This window comes from Hydra viridissima, unplaced genomic scaffold (genome assembly GCF_058129835.1).
Source record: "Hydra viridissima isolate aposymbiotic clone 2 unplaced genomic scaffold, HvirCarnegie_v1 scaffold_1, whole genome shotgun sequence".
In the NCBI taxonomy this organism is placed as follows: Eukaryota; Metazoa; Cnidaria; class Hydrozoa; order Anthoathecata; family Hydridae; genus Hydra; species Hydra viridissima.
The window spans coordinates 33,102,686-33,124,928 of record NW_028324300.1 but is presented as its reverse complement, the minus strand read 5'-3'; the positions used below and the strand labels follow the sequence as shown (position 1 = coordinate 33,124,928).

The 22,243-nt window shown below is 29.3% G+C and overlaps 4 protein-coding genes and 1 pseudogene across 8 annotated transcripts in view; 2 read left to right on the top strand and 3 right to left on the bottom strand.

Annotated features, from left to right (window-relative positions):
• LOC145192607 (uncharacterized) overlaps positions 1-4,989 on the bottom strand; it is a 29,199-nt gene extending 24,210 nt beyond the window's left edge. Inside the window, exons 1-2 of one of the 4 annotated variants that reach the window (XM_090084747.1) lie at positions 4,966-4,989; positions 2,789-2,880 (exon numbers count right to left, since the gene is read on the bottom strand). In XM_090084747.1, coding sequence (XP_089940873.1) covers positions 2,789-2,826 — 38 coding nt within the window. In that variant the 5' untranslated portion in view covers positions 2,827-2,880; positions 4,966-4,989. Of the gene's footprint in view, positions 1-2,788; positions 2,881-3,159; positions 3,272-3,529; positions 3,591-3,790; positions 3,891-4,965 lie in introns of those variants that run through there. The other 3 variants (XM_090084733.1, XM_090084739.1, XM_090084728.1) reach the window with 3 other exon arrangements.
• Positions 4,990-9,644: 4,655 nt separating this feature from the next.
• On the bottom strand, positions 9,645-13,608 carry LOC149894621 (uncharacterized; annotated as a pseudogene).
• Positions 13,609-15,499: 1,891 nt separating this feature from the next.
• On the top strand, positions 15,500-18,068 carry LOC145192449 (phospholipid phosphatase 1-like). Of its 2 annotated transcripts, none has more exons than XM_090096852.1 (4): positions 15,500-15,637; positions 16,424-16,524; positions 16,721-17,284; positions 17,394-18,068. In XM_090096852.1, exons 3-4 carry the CDS (start codon positions 16,738-16,740, stop codon positions 17,693-17,695), a joined length of 849 nt encoding a protein of 282 aa, XP_089952978.1. In that variant the 5' UTR covers positions 15,500-15,637; positions 16,424-16,524; positions 16,721-16,737; the 3' UTR covers positions 17,696-18,068. The 2 variants fall into 2 exon arrangements, with proteins under 2 accessions (XP_089952978.1, XP_089952969.1); XM_090096843.1 differs by having other exon boundaries at positions 15,519-15,637; positions 16,346-16,524.
• A 1,091-nt stretch (positions 18,069-19,159) lies between these two features.
• Positions 19,160-21,286, top strand: LOC149894620 (uncharacterized). Its single transcript, XM_090096866.1, has 2 exons — positions 19,160-19,636; positions 19,829-21,286. Exons 1-2 carry the CDS (start codon positions 19,262-19,264, stop codon positions 19,991-19,993), a joined length of 540 nt encoding a protein of 179 aa, XP_089952992.1. The 5' UTR covers positions 19,160-19,261; the 3' UTR covers positions 19,994-21,286.
• Positions 21,287-22,155: 869 nt separating this feature from the next.
• The window catches only part of LOC145192594 (trace amine-associated receptor 5-like), a 2,945-nt gene continuing 2,857 nt past the window's right edge, over positions 22,156-22,243 (bottom strand). The window contains exon 1 of the mRNA XM_080069887.2: positions 22,156-22,243. This exon is cut by the window's right edge and continues 2,857 nt beyond it. The gene's annotated coding sequence lies outside the window, so the exon portion shown is untranslated.

The window sequence follows — 22,243 nt, the reverse complement described above, 5'->3', positions numbered from 1 at the left end:
AATTAACTTTTTATCCTTTTTATAAGTAAAAATACTATATAAACAACAAAAAGATACATTTATAAAAACTCAAACTAACAATAATTGGGATTCATATTCCAAATATTGCCACTTTACTAACATTAAAAGAAAGAACCATATTTAACGAAAAAAGAAACTAATACAACTGTAATAAACAAATCAGAAATTAGTTCAGAAATTAACATTTTTTCAACACCAAATAGCAACAATTCTTTGAAATACAAGATGATAAAATATGCAGATAACAATAATGTGACAACTCGAGTGTTTCACGTGCTGGAATTCGTTTTGTAGCCAAAACGATGTTATTTTCAGGCGTAATTCTTCGTCACAAATTTTAAAATGTGACAGAATTGTGCAAGAACAAGTCTTACATTAAAACAATTGTAAAGTTTTTTTAATTATCACTTCAACTATTTTAATGTCCCGAGTTGCAAACGTGATCATAGTTTCAGTTTTTCGTAAGTAACTATTTCTTTTTACTAATTTCTCTCAAAACAATTTTAGAGATTCTGGGCGAAATTGACCTTTTTTTTTTATCAAGGTGACAAAACGTATTTATTGGTCTTATTTTACTCTAGTAATTACATCAATAGTTAAAAATTTTTCAAGAAGCATTCAAGAAGTAACTATTACAAAAAGTTGTAATAGTTATTTCTTGAATGCTTTTACAGAACAATCTTAATGTTAAATTTATAGAACGTTTGTTAAAGATGAATTTATGAAAGATTTTTTAAGATAAATTTATAGAACGTTTGTTAAAGATGAATTTATGAAACTTTTATCAAGATATATGGAGCTTTTTTTTTAGTGTAAGTTTGAACAAGTAAAAGAAGAAAGAAGAAAAATATGGTGGGCATTTTAAATAGTTAAACTTGATGAAAAATTGTCTAAAATTCATCCTAACAAAATAAATATACATAATAGATGTAAAAATAAACGCCAGGTTTATTTTTACGAAAGATAGTTCCGGTTTACACAAAACATCCGCATGACCAAAAAGACTCTTGCGTAACAGATTGTTTTCGATGTTTTTTTCATAATGGTGAAAATAAAACGAATTCAAAAATTTGTTTCTTGTTCTTTAGAAATCTCAAGTAATAATTTTTTTACATCAACAGCTCTTTAACTTACGTTTCCCTCAAATGAATCATGGACGAGTATAATACTCTGGTACTTACAGGTCCAAGATTATTTTGAGGGAAACTTCACCTTTTCATATATAAAATTACTAATTTTTACTCTAAATTTTTACTCGAAGCATTCTTATTAGTGTTAATACATATCAAATAACTTTTTGATTTCGCCTGATTGAAGATCAAACTCATTCTTCATCACTCTAGCACCATTATTACTGCCTTACACAGATTTGCCAGTTACGGGCATCATGAAGCAGTTACAGGTCTTTTGAGCAATAGTTTTTAAGAAATAAAAGGAGATTAAAAGATACAAAAAAGAGGATTTTCATCACAGCAAGCCGATTGTCAAGAGCAATACCATTACGTCCGCGAAAGTATGGCCAGTGATTATAAGGTAAGTAAATTTACACTTCAAAAGGTTGTCATTGAGTTTAGATTTTTGAAAGAAAACAAAAATTCCACTTTTAAGAACGTCCTTAGAGTCGAGGCTGACAAAAGATAATGAAAAAATAAAATAAAAACACGCCAATTAACCTGCTCACAAGTAAGAACTTTAGAGTTCCACAAACAGAAAGAATAACATTACTTTGGGGTCAGAAGAATCCTTGACAACCTTACAAACATTAAGAAGTTGAAAAACTTATCCCTACTGACTTCTGGCTGCATATAATGAAGTTAAAAGCAATGCTACCAGTCTTTTACCTGTCTAGTTTTTCTTGACGAGTCATAAGGTTTCATAGCTTCCTCTATAAAATGGCAAATTTCCAGTGTTACAATCCTAATTCAGATCAGAAGTGGCTCTCTGACTTTGTTAATTTCTGGTCAAAAGAGAATCGGCCACTAAGCTCTCCAGATATTTCCCTCTAGATTTTTCAATTATTTCTAGTTAAAGACTTGTAATTACTAGGATCCAAACCAACAGTCTATGAAAATCTATCTCCAAGACGCAGAACTCAATATTGGTGACTAACATTAGAAACATGTGCTCAAAATTTCTGTTATTGAGACATGTTGTTGAGGTTGAAAACATTTGTTATCATTAAACTTTGTTTTATTTCCAAATTCCTGAGTTCTTTTTTTTTATATATATTTTAACCATAAAAGATAAAATGTCTTAATCTTATTATACAATCGCACCACATAAATGAACAACGCAATCGCACCACATAAATTTCTATTTATTTGGTGTGATTGCATATTTCTATTTATGTGGTGTGATTGCATCTTTCTATTTATTTGGTGTGATTGCATCTTTCTATTTATTTGGTGTGATTGCATCTTTCTATTTATTTGGTGTGATTGCATCTTTCTATTTATTTGGTGTGATTGCATATTTCTATTTATTTGGTGTGATTGCATCTTTCTATTTATGTGATTCTTGAGAATATTAGCCTGTTACGCAAGCTTTTGGATTGCATACAAATTTGCGCTGGTTGTAAATCTGTGTTAATTGGTTTGAAAAAAAAAGCTTTTATATATATAGCAACCAAAAGTTTTATAAATTTGTAACAACTATTTATAACAATTATATCTTTTAAAGAAAAGCTAAATATAATATACAAGGTCGTTAACTTAATATAAGAGATAATGTCATATAATAAGCACGCAAAGTTGATAAGTATTCTTACGTTAGGAAGTTTGTTCTTTTTCGATTTGCTTTTCCCATAACAAAATCTTCAGTGAGTACGTCATCAAAGACTTGTTCAAATATTGAATATTACTAAAAGGAACATATTTTAATAATTTTTTATCGGTACAAATATTTTTACTTTGGTACTAGAGGAACAAATATTTTCCTACTATAAAAAATTCTCACAATTCTTAAAAAAAAAAAGCTATTCCCACAGGAGTGCAGAGTTTAATGATTTTTGAAAGGAAACGAAAACATTTACTTTTTCTTAAGATACCTTTCTTTAAATGGTTGTAATATATTAAAAGTATTCAACTTCATAATGAAACTTATAGACTTTTAATATAACAAGAAATTAAAAGTACGAACCAAAAATGAACTCTATTCTTTTGACAGCATTCAAAAGAGTTTTCGTTGTAATAAGATTTTTAGTGTAAACTGTCAAACAAAAATGTATCCGATTTCTTACTCTACTATAATCGAAACTTACAAGCAAATAAACTTACTTAAGTAGAACAATCGAGTTTGTGACTTAACGTGTCATTATAATTTTACAAATGTTTGTACGTTTTAGAAAAATATTTTTAAAAAGGAAAAAACATTTTGAGTCTTCGGAACTTTTAGATCTTTTATTTTTTTAAGAAAAATTTTTAAATAACTACTATAATATATAATAATAATTAATAACTATTTTTAAATTATCAGTAATGAAAAAAAAAAAAAAAAAAAATGCTTATACAAGAAATTTGTTGTCTGTAAGCTTCTTATTGTTTTAATTTCGTTTTTTGACATCAAAAAAACCTCTAAATGAGCAAACAAACAGTTCAAAAAATAAAAAAACTCAAGTAAGGAATTTACGGGTTTATAACTAAGGAGAATCAATCGTTTTGTACATAAGGCAAAATTTTTTGCAACATTAAAAAGAAAAAACTGTTTAAGAATAACATACAAAATGGTAAACAAGTTAAAATTTTTGAAATTTTCGATTTAAAATCTTTACCTATTCAACGTAAGAATGCTCGAAACTTGTACATTAAGTTTTGTTTAAAAAATGTTTGGTTTCTAATCAAAGTAAATCGCTTAACTAAAAATTGCAGACCGGAACTGAGACTATGTGTAGTTGTGTCTCATAAGGAGAACAATTCATAGAGACTAAATTTATTATCAAGAAAGTTTAAATTATTTAAACAAAATTGTATAATTCTATTCTTAAAATTAGTTTTAAAGGAACAGATAAGTAAAACATGATTAAAAAGCTTCATGTTTATTAGCAAGGAGACTTTGAAACTGTAAATTTCATTAGTTTAAACAACTTTGCAACTGTCGGTCGTTGTGATTAAAATTGCCTTTTTTACTGTTGTATTGTAGAGAAAAAGCAAAGTAGCAAGAGATAATTGTAATGAAACCCGGGAAAATATTCAATTTTTCAACATTTAGCAGTTGTTTTGGATGTTAGCCGGATGTTATCGATACAGACATATAAGGTGTTGTTTGTAAATGTTGTGTTGCTGGAGACATCTCGCTATCCTCCTCCTCTCTCTCTCCTTCAGATATTTAAATTGGAACATCCTATTAAGTTATTTTAACTTTTATAGTTACTTTGTTTGTTTTATTATTCGTTCCTTAAGATCACAAGAGAAAAGTGTAACAAAAATACCAGTCACATTGGCGAATTAAATTCCATCCATTTATCTATTGTACAAAATCTACATGCATTTTGTTACATAATATTAAACCGTGAAATCTCACAGCAAATATTTTACAACAAAAAATATTTACAACTTTGTTTGTTGCAACTTCGATTTTTTTAAAAATCATCAAACAAATCAGATTTTTTGTGTTTTTTAAAATTAATTATAATAAATCAAAATAATTATGATAAATATAAATCTATTCTCATATCATATAATAAATTTTGGTTTTAATGCTATAGATTTTTAAACTAAATTTAAAAATACCGAATGCAGGGAAGACATTTTTATAAGAATGTTTAACAATAAATTGTGGTTGTATTGACAAAAGTCATATATTAAAATAAATTCATAACTGAGATTTACAAACTTTAAGAAGAAACCTTTCGAAAAGAAAATAATGAATAAACAATTAGTCGCTATTTATTTAACGTAAATTATGACATACCACTAGTATATTTATCTAAATTAAATTATGACATACCACTAGTACATTTATCTAACGTAAATTATGCCATACTACGAGCATATGATAAAATTTGAGATTGGTCAATGAAACCTTATTTGAACGAAATTGTAGCAAACCATTTCTGTTAGTAAAATAACAATCTACTAATATACACGATCTACATATATGCAAATATTTATATACACATATATTTGTATATGAAAAAGTGTATATATATTTAGTTATATTATCGACGTATGGTTACGGAGGTTTAATGTCTTCCTATTCCTCATAATTTATATTATGACGCGCTTATGACTAACAACCGACTCAAATTTTGGTCTAAATAAATGGTTTTTATTTAAAGTATCAATCGCTTGGTTTTATTAGCGTATTTTCCTTTTCCGCATAACTTTATTACTTACCACAAACAATCGTTTTGATTAGCATATTTAAAGAATTGTTTTGTACGTTACATAATTTAAAATCTATTGTTCTAAATCTATTCATCAAGACTTCTTTAAAAATGATTTTATTTGAGATCTGAATTTTTGACCGCCATGATATTGGTACATCTGACAGTTTAGCTTTGCAGGTAAGTTTATTGCTTCTGGCCAACTATAGAAAACCTATTGAAAAGATGGTTAACAACCCCCAAAAGAAGATAAAACTACATGAGTGGAATCAAATCCAGAACGAGTGGGAGTCTTCAGCCGTGATCAAAGAAGTTTCAATCACGTTATCAAACTCCTCGGCTTTATTTTTGTTTGATTCAGCAGTAACAAACCTATTGTGAACCGTCATCAGGCTTCTGAATCAATGTTACATCAACAGCAGGGGTGTTTGTTTGAAAACGATTGAATTCCACACAAAAGTTGGCTGTTTAAAAATTGCATCAAATTTGAAACTAGTTGCTTCAAAATTAGACCTTCGTTGTCTTTTGATCAATGTAAAGTTGACCGGTGCCCATACTTGAAATGCATGAACAAACCATTAAAGATGCTGGGTGCTTTACTGTCCTCACAATGCATACCGACTTGTATTGTTCACCTGGTCTGAGATCACAAACTTTCGTCTATCGAAATGATGTTTCATCGCTAAACACAACCCGAAGTAATCATCAATATTGATGTTTAATACTTTTTAAAATACCAGTGTTCGTGTTTATTCGTGTTCGTGTTTATTCGTGTTCGTGTTCAGTCGTGTTCGTGTTCAGTCGTGTTCGTGTTCAGTCGTGTTCGTGTTCAGTCGTGTTCGTGTCTGAAGAGAGTTAAAAGAAAATTTATCTTATTCCTGTCATCTTGAAAAAAAGCAGAGTGATTTTCCCCAAAACAAGACGTTTTTTAATTATTTTAGTTGTGGCCATTGGGTTCTTCAGTGATTTTCTACACTCAAAACCTAGTTCGTAGTTTCTCCTTTTTAAGAATCTAAGTGAAATATTTATGCCTTGGTTTCCAAAACTAGTTTCAGTTTTCTTACTGTCATATTGAAATTCTTTTGGATAACTTACTTGATTTTTCTTTCATCTCTAAGTCTTGTTATCCTTTTCGACCACAGCAGCCCAATCTCAATGCTATAAATTCGACCCCTAATTTTGGTTTGATATTAATTCTTTTGACTTCTGATTTTTGGCTACACTCCTCCTGGGTGTGAGGTGCTTCTTTCAAAAGAACATTTATTTTAGCCAATGTACATAGGGAAATATCACTCACTTTATCCATTGTTTATCTTAAAAAATAGCAACATTCCTTGTGACATATCACATGACTGTCTGGTTAAAAAAAGCAATTCAAATTACTTCTTTTATCTTTTAAAAGACAGTTTAAGATAATATAGGTCTCTAAAAATGACATACATATTGAGTAATAAAAGATAAAATAAACTGGAAATATTTTATTATACATTAATAAAATTTGTCATACCTTTATCTTATTGAAAAGGCTGAAACTATTTTTTTGTAAATGTTTTTGATCTAAAACACAAAAAAAAGTGACAGGAAGTTAAATTACACATAAACAACAAACAAAAATAAACAAAAAGTAAGCAGCCAGAACTTCTCACCTAACAAAAAATCAATAAAAAAAAACTAACAAAATCTTGAAATTCTTTTTTAAGTCTCTGATGATATAAGACGGTACTGTATTTTCAAAAATGATCATCTCCAATCTTCATCTTACATCTTCATCCTATCTTCATCTTATTTTCATCTTCCAAGCATAATGAGATGGTCTTTCAAGTGTTTCCTTTCAAGCAGAACATGATTTTATTAGTTCTTTCAAGTTCTTGCAACTGAAGCTGTATCTTAAGGTTAGTTTCCACTCATCCGTTTTAGCTACGGGAAAAGGAAAGGGATGGGGAAAAAAAGGAATTTGGACAGATCGGATGGGATATTCATTTCCACTTGCACTGGCCAACTTGCTTTACTTTAACTTTCACTTTTAAGTAATGATCAATGATATATATTAACTAGATATCTAACTCACGAATTTTTTACCAGCCTGAAATTTTTGCCAGCATGAAATGACGCAATAATAAATCAAAGCAAAACAAAAATTCATTATTGTCAGTTAAAATAAAACGGCTACCGGAATTAAAAACTTAAAAAACATGCTCCACTTTTTCTTACGGAAATTTTGCGAAGTTAGACATCTAGTTAATATATATCATTGGTAATGATAGCTAAATAATAAAAATGGCGGTGTTAGCGATTCTTAGCAGAAGAACTTTACATTCGTTATTACTGTATTATTTAAAATTCAAAAGAAGGCAAAAGTATAAAAAAAGTATCTGGGTAAGAAAATTATTTAGAGAAAGAAAAACAAAAGGAGCATTCAATTTACTTATAAAAGATGCAACTTTTTGATCACTAATTCTTTTTTAAGTTTTTTCGAATGAAACCTACAAAGTATGAACATTTGTTAAGTCTAATTGCACCGACGATTACAAAATCTTCCCTCAGACGCGAGACAATTAGAGCGAATGAACGAGTAATGGTCACTTTGAGATACATTTTTGGAGGCACTTCACAAATAGACCTATCTGGTATGTTTCGAATAAGTCCGACTTCCATAGGAAGAATAATAAACGAAAACTCTATTGCTATATGGACTATTTTGTTGGTTAAGGAATATATTAGCTATCCAAAAAACATTAAGGTTTTTGACAAAATTACGAAAATGGAGAAATTCTTGGAAACTTTTACACTTTTTTGTTTTTATTTCTCGAAAATTGTAGCAAGGTGATTGGCTGCTTGTTTTGCTATTTGCTTATTCACGGGAAAAAGTTGATTTGAGATTAACCTTTTCCCGAGACATATGATGGGAAAAACTAAGCTGCGGGAAATTAAATTACAAACTGCGCATGCTCACGTGATTATTTTTCCCATTCCTTTCCCGTTCCCGTAGCTAAACGGATAAGTGGAAACTCACCTTTATTCTTTACAAATGTTGACTTTTGACAGCGTGAAAAATTCAGAGTTTTTTTGATTCCACCAGATTTAAAACTATTAAAAAAGAAAAAAATGTTACCTAAAGTTACTGGAAATTGTCACCAGTTATTTGGCTGAGTTAAGGTAGATTTTCACGAAGCGAATTATTTCGTGCAAAGCGAATTTTTTCGCGGCTCGTTTTTCGCCGAATCAGAATTTTTATTTCCGATGCTCAGTGTACTATTGCTGCAAGTTACAGAATCAGTGCTTCCCATTATCAGTAGAATTATTAGGGAAACGTGTGCAGCCATTTGGAATTCATTGAAAGAGAGAAATTTTCTACACATGTATCATCAGAAAAACATGAATGGAAGTCAATTGCAAAAAAATTTGAAAATATTTGGGATTTTCTGCATGCTATAGGTGCAATAGATGGCAAGCACATTATTATGCAAGCTCCCCATAATGGACGGTCAGAATATTTTAACTATAAAAAAACGCATAGTATTGTCCTTCTAGCAGTTTGTAATGCTAAATACGAATTCACTATGGTAGACATTCCCGAGAAAAAAAAATCGGCTAATACTACTAGGAATCTGTTTAACTTCCTGCTAATACGGCTAATCCTAGTAAGTTTTCGCTTAATACGGCTAAACTTATTAAGTTTCCCATTAGTCATGACTAATGAAATTCATAAACGTCATCTGCAGATGACGTTTATGAATTTCCTGCTAATCCTAGTAAGTTCCTACTAAGTACCTACCAGGATTAAACGAAATACTTAGTAAGTTCCTAGTAAGTTTTCGAGAATAAAACAAGAATAAAAACGAGTTTTTAAATGTTATACGCCATCTTTTATTTATTCAAGCGGAAGTCAAGTCAGCTCTGAAAGTCAAGTCAGCTTTTTCAGATTCAATAGTTTGACTAATTTTTGTAATTATATAGTGGAAAAGCTCAAGAACATTTGGGGACGATTGCGTGGCTTGCTATTAAATTGATGATTTGTTTGTTAATGATTTATAATGTGGTTTTAAATGTTAATTTTAACTCGATATAAATTCCAGCATTTTCTGTATCTTTCTAGCATCTTCTGTAGTACAAATTCTATCATTTTCTGATTTATAGTAATACGTATGGTGATGTGTTTTTTTATTTCTGATTTTTTTCTTGTCTTTATTTATGATTTTATATTGTTTACAATCTAACTCTTTCTTATATATATATATATATATATATATATATATATATATATATATATATATATATATATATATATATATATATTAACCTAAATTTCTTCTTGTTCACCGTTTTTCATATTGAAAAGAAGTGTTTTTATCTTTATCATAGCCCGTCTGCTTTCTTTCAATGGGAGTTCTTTCATAATCGGAATAAGGCTTCGACAAAATAGAGTAGTTTCATCGTCTTCACCATCGTCCATCGTCTTTTTTAACATCTTGTCACACTCTACTAATGATTGAGACAATTGTGAGAATGACTCCTTGTTTTGATTTGTGACCCGTGCTTTCTTTTTTATTGGTTGTTTGGAATGGTTTAATCTTTTAAGAGTTCCAGTTAGAATTAAGTCACTACCACAACTACTTTTACTTGGACTTAATGGTAAAAAACTACACTGTGAGTGAAATGATGATGACGAAGTAAAATCTGGAACAATATCTACATTAGATTCGGTTGGTTTGTTAGCACTTTTTTCATGCAAAAATTCCATCTGATCAAAAAACTTACATTTTAGTAAATTCGAGGTGGCTGCTCCTGATATTGTCATACGATTACGTTTGTCTAAACACTTCTTTAATGTATCTTTCAAGTTTTTTAATTGTTTTTGAAGAAAGTCCTCTTCTTTGTTAAATAACAATCCAAGTTTTTTCCAAGCATTTGTTTTCACCGTCCTGTCTTTGTATGTAACATGATTTACATCCCACAAGCTTGGTAACTTACGAACAGCTTCAAGAAAAATATCTTTATCAAATTCAGCTGGTTGACAAGTTTCGTTATCGAAAGTCTCTTTCACTTTCGACAACTTCGTTAACAACTTCATACGTGATTGCAGCATGATTCTAAGTATATTGCGAAGCATTTAATAAAACCATTAAATCTACATTATTTAGTGGTAGAGAGATATCTCTGTCTCTCAACCACTCCATTAACGGGTTGTTATCGGGGATTTTTAAATTTATTTTATTCTCAACTATTTTGATGTGTTTGTTTTTCACACGTTTGTTTTTCAAACGTTTGATTTTCAACACGATTGCTGATTGATTGATTTAAAGGATCTGATTGGTTCTTTATTTAAGCGAATAAATTCGCCACAAATGAAGTTGAAATCTATCCAACTTTTTTGCGAAACGATAAAAATCGCCAAGCGATAAAAAATATTTTTGTGCGCACGCTCAGAAACATTAGTGGCGAAAAAAATCGAGTCGTACGAATTAATTCGCTCCATGGAAATCCGCCTTAATATAGTACCAATAGATGATCCTTCTTTTGTGGTAATTCACTCATGATGCAATTTGGATCATTTAAATGTCATTTTGCAAGTTTTGATTTCTTTTTCTAGCTGTGCAGAAGTAATTTTGTCCTTGACCAATCATTGTTAGACGCTTTGCGCATCTTTCTTCAGTTTGTTGCGTGAATAGCAAAACATTAAAATTCAGTCATTCTCTCGAGCAAAATTAAATTATCTTAAAATTTTGTATAGTTGCTCAACCATATATATATATTCAAACCTACAAAGGATTTTCTTGGAAATCTCCCCTAAAATTAAACATGGTTTTTACAGACCGTGAATTTTTATTATAGTATAGATTATGTTGACGTTTTATTTATATTATTTATATTTATATTTATTTATATTCATATTTATTTATGAAGCAATGATGAAATTTGATTCTATTTCTTTGACCTAAATGGAGTAAGACTTAAAATAATGGAAATTTCTACATATAAAATGGTACAGAGAATTTTTTTTATTTTAAGACGAAGCCATTTACATAAGTGTTTTAAGCGTTTCATAAGGGTTTTAGCAGAAGAAAGCATTTATTTGATTGCAAATCCTTTTTTGACAAAACAATATCTAGGATTAACAAGTAAAAACACGTCATAGAAAATAATCTTTTCTTAAGCATTGCATTTTCGCAATTAATTCTTTTATTCTCAATTTTCTCTATAATTGAGACTAAGCTCTCTTTGCTTATCAAATATACTGGTTTGTCAAGCATTTTGATTGCTTCATTTATGCTTAAGGAGTTTCTACGTCATCATTTACGCTTTAGGAGTTTCTATGCCCTCATATACTTGAAGAGTTTCTATGCCACCATTTATACTGCAGAAATTTCAATGTTATTCATTTATCAATCATTATTATCATTTCTAACATCATCGTCTTTATAGTTTTAGCAAATCCCCAACGCAAAGTTGTTTTAGCATAAAAATTGATGCACTGCTCCGCCATAATGTCACATCCCTCTCTTTGCAAGATCCTTAAAAAGAACATTAGGCTCTTTAATCCAAGTTATCTTTATCGCTGATGTATTGTTGTTGCCAAACAATCCAATTTCCACAGCATCCTTCTTAAACTAAAGTATACTACTTTTTTTACAGTTTCTGAGAGCATGAAATGAGGGTACCAAAACATAATCTAGATCTGCCAAACAAAACTGTTGTTTGACCAATTATAAAGAGTTTTTCAGCACCGTGAACCAAGGGGTTGTTGAATTTACACAATAAAAAACTCAAAACTATTGTTTTCTCAAATGTATGCTGTTTTCTTTTTTACTTTTAGTTCTACAAGCTATATAATGATCCATCTGATTTATTATATGCAAGAAGATGCTGAAATCATATTTGTTGTATGCAAAAAGATGCTAAAAAAATGATTTTACAATCTTCAACGAACAGACAAAATCTTTAACAACTTGCAAGTAAAAAATACTTTAAAGAAAAAAGAGGATGGTAGGTGGGGAATTAACTTTTTAATGAATTTGAACTTAGCATTGTAAGCGAGTGATGAAACCACCTTGGGTCCAGTGTTGCTGACTTTTTTTAAACTTGCACAAAAGAAAGTCAAAAAATAATAGTGGTAATAAACCTGACTAATAAAATAAGTGACGTACAAATTAAAAAAAGCCAAAATATAATATATCTCGGCATAAGTTTTGAATACTATTTATTTGTTTTATTAGGTATTCACAAAATTTTCCTCAGCAACATTCAAAACTCTTCATTTCTATTACTTAATCCGGTTTCATTTGTTTGATGCAGGTTTCGTGCATTATTTTTTAAAACGAAACCAAACAAAAAAATAAAGAGTTTTTGTTAGAATATTTATAAAAAAATGATTGTAGATTTGGTCATCTCAATTTGCCAAAAATGTCAAATTGAGATGACCAAAAGTAGATTTGACTACTCCAGAAATTATCGTGATTTAATCATCTTAGATCATGTAAATTAAATTGCAACATCTCAATACTTGGATGCCACTCGCAGTTCTTGGATGTCAATCGCGAACATAATTGAGTAGTATGGAAAATGACTATTATTTTTTACTTACATAATTTAATTTTGTTTTAATAAAAAATCTTTAGCAAAGTTAACACTTTAAAAACTAATACGCTGCTTCTACTGAAATGTGGTACCTTTTTTACTGTCGCTAAACATAGTTCTAAATATTTAAGCTGCAGCCATGTTCAAATGAAAAAACTTCTTTGACACTCCATCGGATCCTGCGTGTGAGATTAATAGAGGCAACCTTTCATACGTTTTGCAGTTTATCTGCTGTCTCGAGATTTTTACTTCAGTAGGATCTACTGTAACAACAAATGCAGAATTTGCAATTTTTTTAAAGATTTTCTTTAATGGCAACTAGACACTGACCCTTCAACTTCAACTTCAACAACTTCAACTTTATCTTGTACCTTCAGCAAAAGATTGGTAAAGAAACGTTTTAATGGTGATAAACATGATACAATTTCAGTGATTTCAAAACTTACTTGTAAGAAGCTACCATTACCGTTAATTCCCAGTTTCATAATGAAGCTGTTATGGGTGTTTGTTATGTCAAGAACCTCTTGACAAAGATTCCTAAAAGTATTTGCGATGGAGAAGTTTATTCTTTATATTTTTTCTTTTCAATTGAAACTTTTAACACATATTTTTCTGAAACAGGTTTCAAGGGTTTCGCCAAATTGATTTAGCTTGAAATTGAAATACTTTTCATCAGCTCGATTGGCCATTGATCTAGAATTAATACTAGTTTTTACTTTCTAACGCAAGAGCGGTATCGCTCACATAATCCAGTGGGTACCTTTGAATCCCTAATTTAAGTTATATGCTAGAACCCTTTGTAAAAAAAAGCGAGTGAAACAAGATTTCATCAGTTTCACTAGCCACAACTAATAAACTGTCTTCTTATTTGCTTCATGACATTTCGCTTGATTTGGCGTTATGATCGATTTGTTGATTTGAAATATATATAAAAAAAAAAAAAGGGATGTAAACTAAAAAAAGCTTTCCTCAACTTTAATGAGAAGAAAAATCGGCCGAAATCAAGCATCCAGTTTTTTCGAAACTTCTCCACCGAGTTTGTGAATTTTCATCAACCATCAACCAGTTGGTGATAAGTCTTTCCTACCCAATGGGTGATTAAATTCCTGGTTGCCAATAAACATCAATGTCTTTATGATAAGATTTCTTTTCATCGAGTGAGATATAAACTTGAGGAGTGCATTGTCGTTTGCTGAGACCTGGTCTTGGTTGGCTCACCCAGGTTCGATAATCTCTGCGATCAATTTTTTGTATTTTTACATTGTAGGTTTTCTTCTGATCCACTTTGAACGGCATGTGTATTTGATCAATGTTGAATTGACGGTTAGTTGCCCATTTGTCATCAAATAATGATTTTTCAATACCTGATTTATAACGCCTTCGCGAAGTTGGGTATGAAATTTTAATTCCGGCAAGTATTTACTTCTATCGACCTGCTCCTTTCGTTGCACGCGTCTTAACTTGACTTTGAAGAGTCGAATAAATCTGGTGATTGCACTTTTTTCAGCATTTGGATGTAATTGTTTGTAGATCTCATTCGCATTTATTTCTCATTTTTATTTATGCATAAACATACAATTGAAACCTTCAACCTATTCGTGCACTAACAAACTTATCGTTTAGTTTGTTGAAAACGGGTTCATATTTAGTACTGGGTCAAGATATCAAGTTCTGCGTCAAGATATCAAATTAAGGATTTGTCAATACCATATTTAAATGCTACGTCGTTATCAAACTGCGAGTGATCACATTCCGTGATACTTTGTTCTTGAAACGATTAGTATACGATCGGCGCTTATCGGCATCACAACGACCCTTCTTTTTGTTCTTCGCGTCATTAATCTCTTTAGATTCGCTTATTTGTACAGAGTTTAAGATTTTCTCGGTGACAAAATTCACTTCATTATCGATGACATTTACATTATCGAGCAGGTCATTGTTTGTATATCACCTTTTGAATCAATACAAGACGACTTATTTTCTTTTAATTTCTGGCACCAAACTTCATGTATTTTACTACCTGCGTTTGATTAAATCGTTTCATACATTCATTACATCCGAATATACTTTCTTCAGCAAACAAAGAAACAGAAAATACAAACAAAGGGGTCTCGATGTTTAATATTTTTACTGAAGTTATATTTAAATAAAGTTGTCCATTTTTTACGCTTATCTACGAATGAATAAAGTTACAATATAGATTATTTAAACTTATTTATATGTATTTTGGTTTAAAAATTAATGGCTGAAATTAAATTTCCATATAATTGATTTTAAATAAAAACTTTTTCCTTTTCATTTAATTTTGAATTCCATTCGATGGCACGTGAAAATTAATTACACATTTAAACTTTTGTTCTCCATTGTAGATAATTTGTTTCAATTTCGTGTTATGTTGATGAGATGTGTAGGTGAAATTTTAGAAAATATTCCTCGAAAGTTTCTTATCGAAAAGGAACTTTGTACTAACTTAAGATTTTGAAACTTCTAGTACTAGTTTCTTATAAACAGGTTTCTTAAATAAAAAAAAAAAGTGTGTAATGGGGATTTTATTTTAATTACCTTGTTAATAAATAATTACCTTAAAAATGACTGCCTTCGCACTTTCTCTCCGTCCGTATAATTAACAACATTGAGTTATTAATTTATCGTTAAAACTGGTCGTTTTAAAAGAAGAAAAAAAAGTGTGGTCTTGTCAGAAAAGTACAGATAGTAAAGGTAAGTATTTGTATGATTAATAAATTTGATAGCTATTAAGAGGAATATATATTTTTAGAATGAAGTTGCTACAACATTGAGGTTATGTGTAAAGTATGAAAATAAATATTTTACAATATAAGTACTTGCACATCTGCAAGTTGTATATTACTTACGCACTAATTGTTCATTGTAAAATAAGTTAAATGTGTTATAAATAAGTTAATATACGCTCTAAACTCAACAACAATATTTTCTAAATTATGTCAATAGTTCATTGCTTTAACAGTATATTAAACATTATAAAGTTTAATATACTGTTAAAGCAAGCTGGAAAAAAGAAAATTTTATTTAATATACTTTTAAAGCAATTTATATAGCATTATTTTACTATTATACTCTACTTTTCTTTTTTTTTTTTTTTTTAAATATGAAAAATTTTTGACTTATATTAAGAAATATTGTAAACCTCTAGTTTTTTTAACAAAAAATATTCTAATTCACTTTTTGTTTTTAAGTATTTTGGATTAAAAAGTAACCACTTGTTCTTCTTTATTTTGAATTTTCATATCAGAATGCAAGCTAGATTTTTTTTACCATTATTGAATTTTTTGTTTTAAATTTTTAAGAAAATGTGTTAAAGGTTGGTTTTGTAAAAAGATGAAAAGTTGAAATATGAAAAAGATATATTTTTTGTCAAATCCTGGTGACAATATTCCTCTATTCTAGTTAATAATTTGTCATAATCTGCATCTCTACATCCATTTTGTGACAAGAACTACTGAGAGAGGATTGTTTATATTCTAGATCATAGTAAACCAAGATGGTTCTTTTTGAAATTTACTGTCCATCAAGATCATAACAACTCAGATATGACATTAGAGCATAAGAAATAACAAATTAAAAAGGTAAAGCCATTTTTTGTAATAGAAGTTTTTCTGGAAAATAAATCATTTAATATTTATAAACAATATTTAAAGTATTTAATAATTTTGAAGTTCAAAAATAAATTTTAAGTAACATATTGTATATCTCAATCTCAAGTTATTTTTCCATAATTGAAAAATTAGTGCTTTTAGTATACATAGTTCTAATTTTTTATAGAAAACTCTTTGGAATTTATGGCTGCTTGTAAATATGTCTTTCTTGCTGTTAATATTGTACTGTGTCTTTCATTTGGAGTTGGAGTATTAATATTCTACAAGATTGGAAAACCATATATGCAAGGATATCTTTGTTTTGATGAAAACATAAGTAGACCACTGAAAAAAGATACTGTGACTGTTGCTGCTTTGCTTGCCTTTGTTTTTACAATTTATCCTGTATGTATTATTGCAGTAGAAGTAATTAAAATGCAAGTTAGAATGAAACAAGTGCTTTCCAGGAGTTTTTTAATAAAAGTCATGCGACATGTTTTGCTTACTTTTTTCATTTTTATTTATGGAGCTGGAATAACAATGTTTATAACTGACATTGGGAAATATTCTGTTGGTCGGCTACGGCCTCATTACCTAACTCTGTGTGATCCTGATTGGTTGAACATGACTTGCAGTTCTAAGTTTGGGAATAAGGTCTTTATAGTTGGTGATGATTTCTGTCGGGAAGCAAATAGAGGAAAACTAAAAGATGCACGATTATCATTCCCTTCAGGTCACACATCTTTTGCTGGTAAGAACATTTTTTATAAATTCATTTTTAAAAGATGATCTTTTTAAAGTAAAAATATTATGATTTAAGTGGTGATAATACAAGTATTTATTTTTAATTCAATTAATAGTTTATTGTGCTACATTTATGGTTTTGTACCTCCAACTTTACCCATTTTCAAAATCTCAACGAAAAAGATGTTCCATTCCAATACTGTTTGTTCAGGTGGTTCTCTCTTGTTTGGCTTTTTTTACTGGTTTGTCGCGCATATCAGACTATAAACACCATCCGACCGATGTTCTTGCTGGTGCCATTATTGGAGTGGTAGTGGCATTTACTATTTGTTTCAATGTACTCAAGTATATTGATGGATCTTTGCTAGAAAAAGCCTCACCAAATGATTACAAGCAAGACAGTATTGAAGTTGCCTAATGATGTTATAAATTTTACCTTGAACTAAAAAGAAAAATTATTCAATTTCTCTGTTTGCTTCTTGGTATACTTCATTTTATACTTTTTGTCTACAAAAAAAAGTAAAAAATTCAAATAGGAAGTTTTAAATACTGGAATTTAATTTAGTTAATTGTGACTCAGTGTGTTCAGACATTTAAAACTCTCCATTTTTTGACAGTGTATCTAATGTTTTGAATTTTGCAAATTAACAATTCTAAAGTATTTAACATGTATTTAGTTTTACAATTTTTATACGAAAATTTCTTTTTTTGCTTAGCATTTTTGTATGATACTTAATGTTATATTGAGTTATTTTTGAATTAATTATTATAATTATATAGTGATCCATTCATTTTTAACGCTTTTTTCGTTGCATTTCTTTTGGTTATAAAGTTGATTTAAAACAGAGAAATTTCCAAATAAATGTTTAAAACTGCAGTTAACTGAGGTACGACAGTTTTAATGAAGAGTTAATGGTCTTTAAAATAAAGCGTTAAGGATCTCTAGTATGTAGTTAATCACATTCCTAACATAACCTCAAGCAATTAAAAGTTACTAAACTGAGAAACTTTATGTATTATCATATAGAAATTTTTACTCATAGTTTTGATGTAATTTTTTAGGTGTTACTTAAAATTACCCAAAACGTCTAACTTTAGTTTTGAAATCATGGAGAAACGTCTTTCTTAAACAAAGAACAATTTTCTCCGTGAACTAAAAATTACGAATAATTTGATTCATCACAAGGCAATTATCAAAAATACAAAAAGTTATTTAGACGTCTGACATCCTGTTCAAAGACAATCGTATCGGATCTTCGTCGTAGTTTTTCAAATATTAATTAAAAATAATCGATACTTCCTCTTTTAAAAATAAAAAGACAGAAGCAAATTTTATTTCATTTTCATGATTTTTTATGGTTTGATTTATAACTATGCTACTAGTTATTAATATTTGTAAACGAATATTTATGTTATTAATGACTGCAATGGTAAACTTGTGTCAATTATACAAACAAAGTTTAAATAGAAACTTTTTAATCAGTTAAAATTTTAAATAGATAAGTAAGAAACTTGTGTAGCATTCACAAGTATACAACTCAACTAGTTTTTACAAACACTGCTTTGTTTTTTAGCGTAAAGAGATAGAAAGAAACATAATTATTTCTCAAACGTAAAATACCGTTACGATGCTTTTTTTCCCTTGTACTTGGTACACAGTTCTTTTCCAAGTTACCAAGAAGGATAAACCTTTTTATTTTACTTTTGAGCGCTATTTTCTGAGGAAATAAATTAACTGATTGATTGAGAAAGCAATATAAATTTAATAGAAACCTTGTTTTATTTCCATGGCGAAGTATATTTTATAAATACAATATATTATGACGCGTTAATTAACGACCGTATCAATTTTCTTTGACCTACAATATATAAATATCAACTGCTTTTATACATAAAAACGTAAACCGCACCGGTAACGTAAACGTAAACGTCATTTGGTTAATAAAAGTACTAAGAGGAGCATACTAAAAGTAAGTTTGAGAAAATGCAAAAAATTCCTGAGGATGAAGTGATTTATACCAATGAAGGTTTCACCAAAATTGAAAATGGGTCCTACACGGTTACTAATGGCTACACTCCAATTCAGTTTACCGTTGCACAAAAAGCGAATAGAACGCAAGATAGAAAAAGTATAACTACAATAGTAATCAACGAAAATGCCATTTCAAATGATAGAAATCTCGAAAAAGATGAAGGCGTTGTACACACTATATCATCTCACGACGGGAGATACAGAGCCACAAGTAGGCAATATAGAGTTTCAATAACTCCAGCTGATGATGTTCTCCCACCTTACTCCTTATTATCTGAGAACCCGCCGAAGTATCAGGAGACCTCTTATATCAAAGAGGAAGATGAAGTGAGTAAATCTCGATCAAGAAAAAAAAAAAAAAAAAAGCTTTCTATTAAAGAACTAATATTTGTCTGATATTTCATATCAGCAGATTGAAATAGCGGAATAACTTGCCCTTGAACTTTAAAATTGAATTAGAATTTTTTTCAACTCTTTTTTTTTTTTTTTTTATATATATTTTAAACATATTTCTTTTAGACAACCGAAGATGAAAAACCCAATCGAGTCAGTAAAAGACCAACCAATCGCAAAAAAAATGACAAAAAGTGTTGCATAATCATTTGCATTATAATTCTCGTTTTAATTATTCTAATCGGAGGAATTCTTCTGGTCGTTTACAGCGCCAAATCGATATTAAGATAGAAGTTCACGAAAGTTATTATCAGTAATCAAACATTAAAACAGTTTTTATTCCAACATCGAGTAAATAATAGCAACAACAATGGATTGCTTCTAGGTGAATGGTAACATTAACGCCTTAAGTTTCAGCAAGTTTTTGTTTGATAAAGAAATCTAAAAAATAAAGAATGAAAAAGATATGATATTGATGACCAAGTCACGTATTCAATATAGAATAGTTTTTAAAAATTGAAATATCTTTCAAGTCCAGGACGCTTAAAAATTGACTTAAGGTTTGTACTTTTGTTACTTAATTGAATATTTGTTACATCATAGTAATTAGCTATCGCATCCATAGTTAAATATTTACGTAATGATGAGAAAGGGCAGGCTCTTTTTATAAGAAAACACTTAAAAAAATCCTTATAAAGTTTTTGAAAAAAATATAAGCTGTTAAAAAGACAAAAGATAAAACAATCTTTAAAAAACTCTTTTTTTCGTCTACAAAAGAATTTTATGTACATATTTGATATCACCGCTTTAAAAGAAATGGAAAAATTACATCTTCAATCCATTTTCAAGTTTATTATATTTGTTTGTTGTTTTGTTACAATTGATAACAGTATCCGTTAAAAGTATTTTTAAAAAACATTAAAAGTTTGAAACTTTTGGATTTTTTTTTCTGTTGACTAAAAAAAAGACTCGAAAACGACCAAATATTCGTGGAGATTTGAATTCCCGCTACCGCTTCGCTCTCCAATCAAAGTACTATTTTGTCCAATCATTAGGGTTAGTGTTAGAAAATAGTTTAGCAGACAACCCGGTAGCTTTTAGTTTAATATAACTTTTCCTCCGCTTCAGTATGATCTTGCATTATGATTACTCATTTGTAGATGATATTGTGAAGTACTAGAGAATATAAAGGGCAAAGCACTTGGATATAAAGTTAATATCAATTAACTTGTCATAATTCAATTTAATATTGAACTTTTTAAATTTGAATGTGACAGTTGAGATAGAAGTTCGAAAGGCTTCTGATAGTTATTATTCTTCTGATAGTTATTAGGCTTCTGATAGTTTTCTTCACAGCCACAACGTCTAACAATTTGGAACATATACCTATGGTAGTTGGAACTCTGCAATAATAAAACTAATTACAAATCAAATAAAAAAAGACTTCAAGGTTCAGATTTTATCAATAATATAAATCATATTTAACTAATAACTTCATCAATTTTTCAAAATTATAAATTTCATAAATGTTCATTTAATCACATTCATGATCATACGTCCATGATCATACGTCCTATTTACAAATATGCCTAAATGATTTAGGTTTAAATATCACCTGAGTGTTCACTGTTTCATGAAGACAACAGTCTTAAGAAAACATATAAATGATAATAAACTTAGCAAATAGACTGTGTGGAAACTCTAAGTCTGTAAGTAACACGGATATTTATTTCAAGTTGTCTCAATTTTACATTTGCATCAGTCATAAAAGTAGCCAAATTTTGTGTAACGTTTATGGTTGGATGAACTTCCTAAACTTTTATGGGTCTTGGTGCGGCGCAACGGCTGAACCCTCTTAAAGTAAAGCCTGGTCCACTCACCCATTGGCAATTAGTTCCTTTCTCTACCTTCTGTTATAATCAAATCAATCATTCTTTTGCTATGATATTTTTCTCAGTTAAACCGTTTAAATCTGGAGTAAAAAATTAAGGTACTTAGTACTTAATAGGACAAACAGATGTTAAAACACTCTTCTCAATACGAAGCTTTCTTAAGAGTTTACAATACTTGTTAGCATTCAGTTTCCGGTTCATCTTCCTAATATCTCTAATTTTTCTCGTTACTTTAATTCATTTTGCTTTAAATTATGCGTTGAAAAACTCTGTTTTAGATTTGCAATAAATTTAGACTAAAGTATCATCTTTGATCAAAGAAAAAATAGGAGATTGCTCCGTGCAATCAATTGCTTTTTGGAAACGCAAACCATAATTGGTGATATTTTTTATGTTTGTTGTATTGGTTCGTCAGTAATTTAAAGTATTTTTTTAAAATATCTTGCTTGAGTGCATTATAGTGTAAAGTGATGTAAGCATAATGTAGTTTTAAATAAAACTAGTAAAAGTCAAATAAGAAATCTGAAAGAAATCTGAAAGAAATCTAAAAGAAATCTAAAAGAAAAGTAATGAAACTTTATTAGAAAAGAAAAAAATCATTTCACATCATAAAATACAAAAAAAGTATGGCTAAAAAATAATGTCATAT

What these genes read in the sequence shown, in the direction of transcription:
- LOC149894620 (XM_090096866.1), top strand. Translation starts at nt 19,262, where the DNA reads ATGCAAAAAATTCCTGAGGATGAAGTGATTTATACCAATGAAGGTTTC. An exon ending in ATATCAAAGAGGAAGATGAA is followed by an intron (nt 19,637 to 19,828) that starts GTGAGTAAATCT and finishes TATTTCTTTTAG; the next exon opens with ACAACCGAAGATGAAAAACC.
- LOC145192449 (XM_090096852.1), top strand. Translation starts at nt 16,738, where the DNA reads ATGGCTGCTTGTAAATATGTCTTTCTTGCTGTTAATATTGTACTGTGT. An exon ending in AGGTCACACATCTTTTGCTG is followed by an intron (nt 17,285 to 17,393) that starts GTAAGAACATTT and finishes TTCAATTAATAG; the next exon opens with TTTATTGTGCTACATTTATG.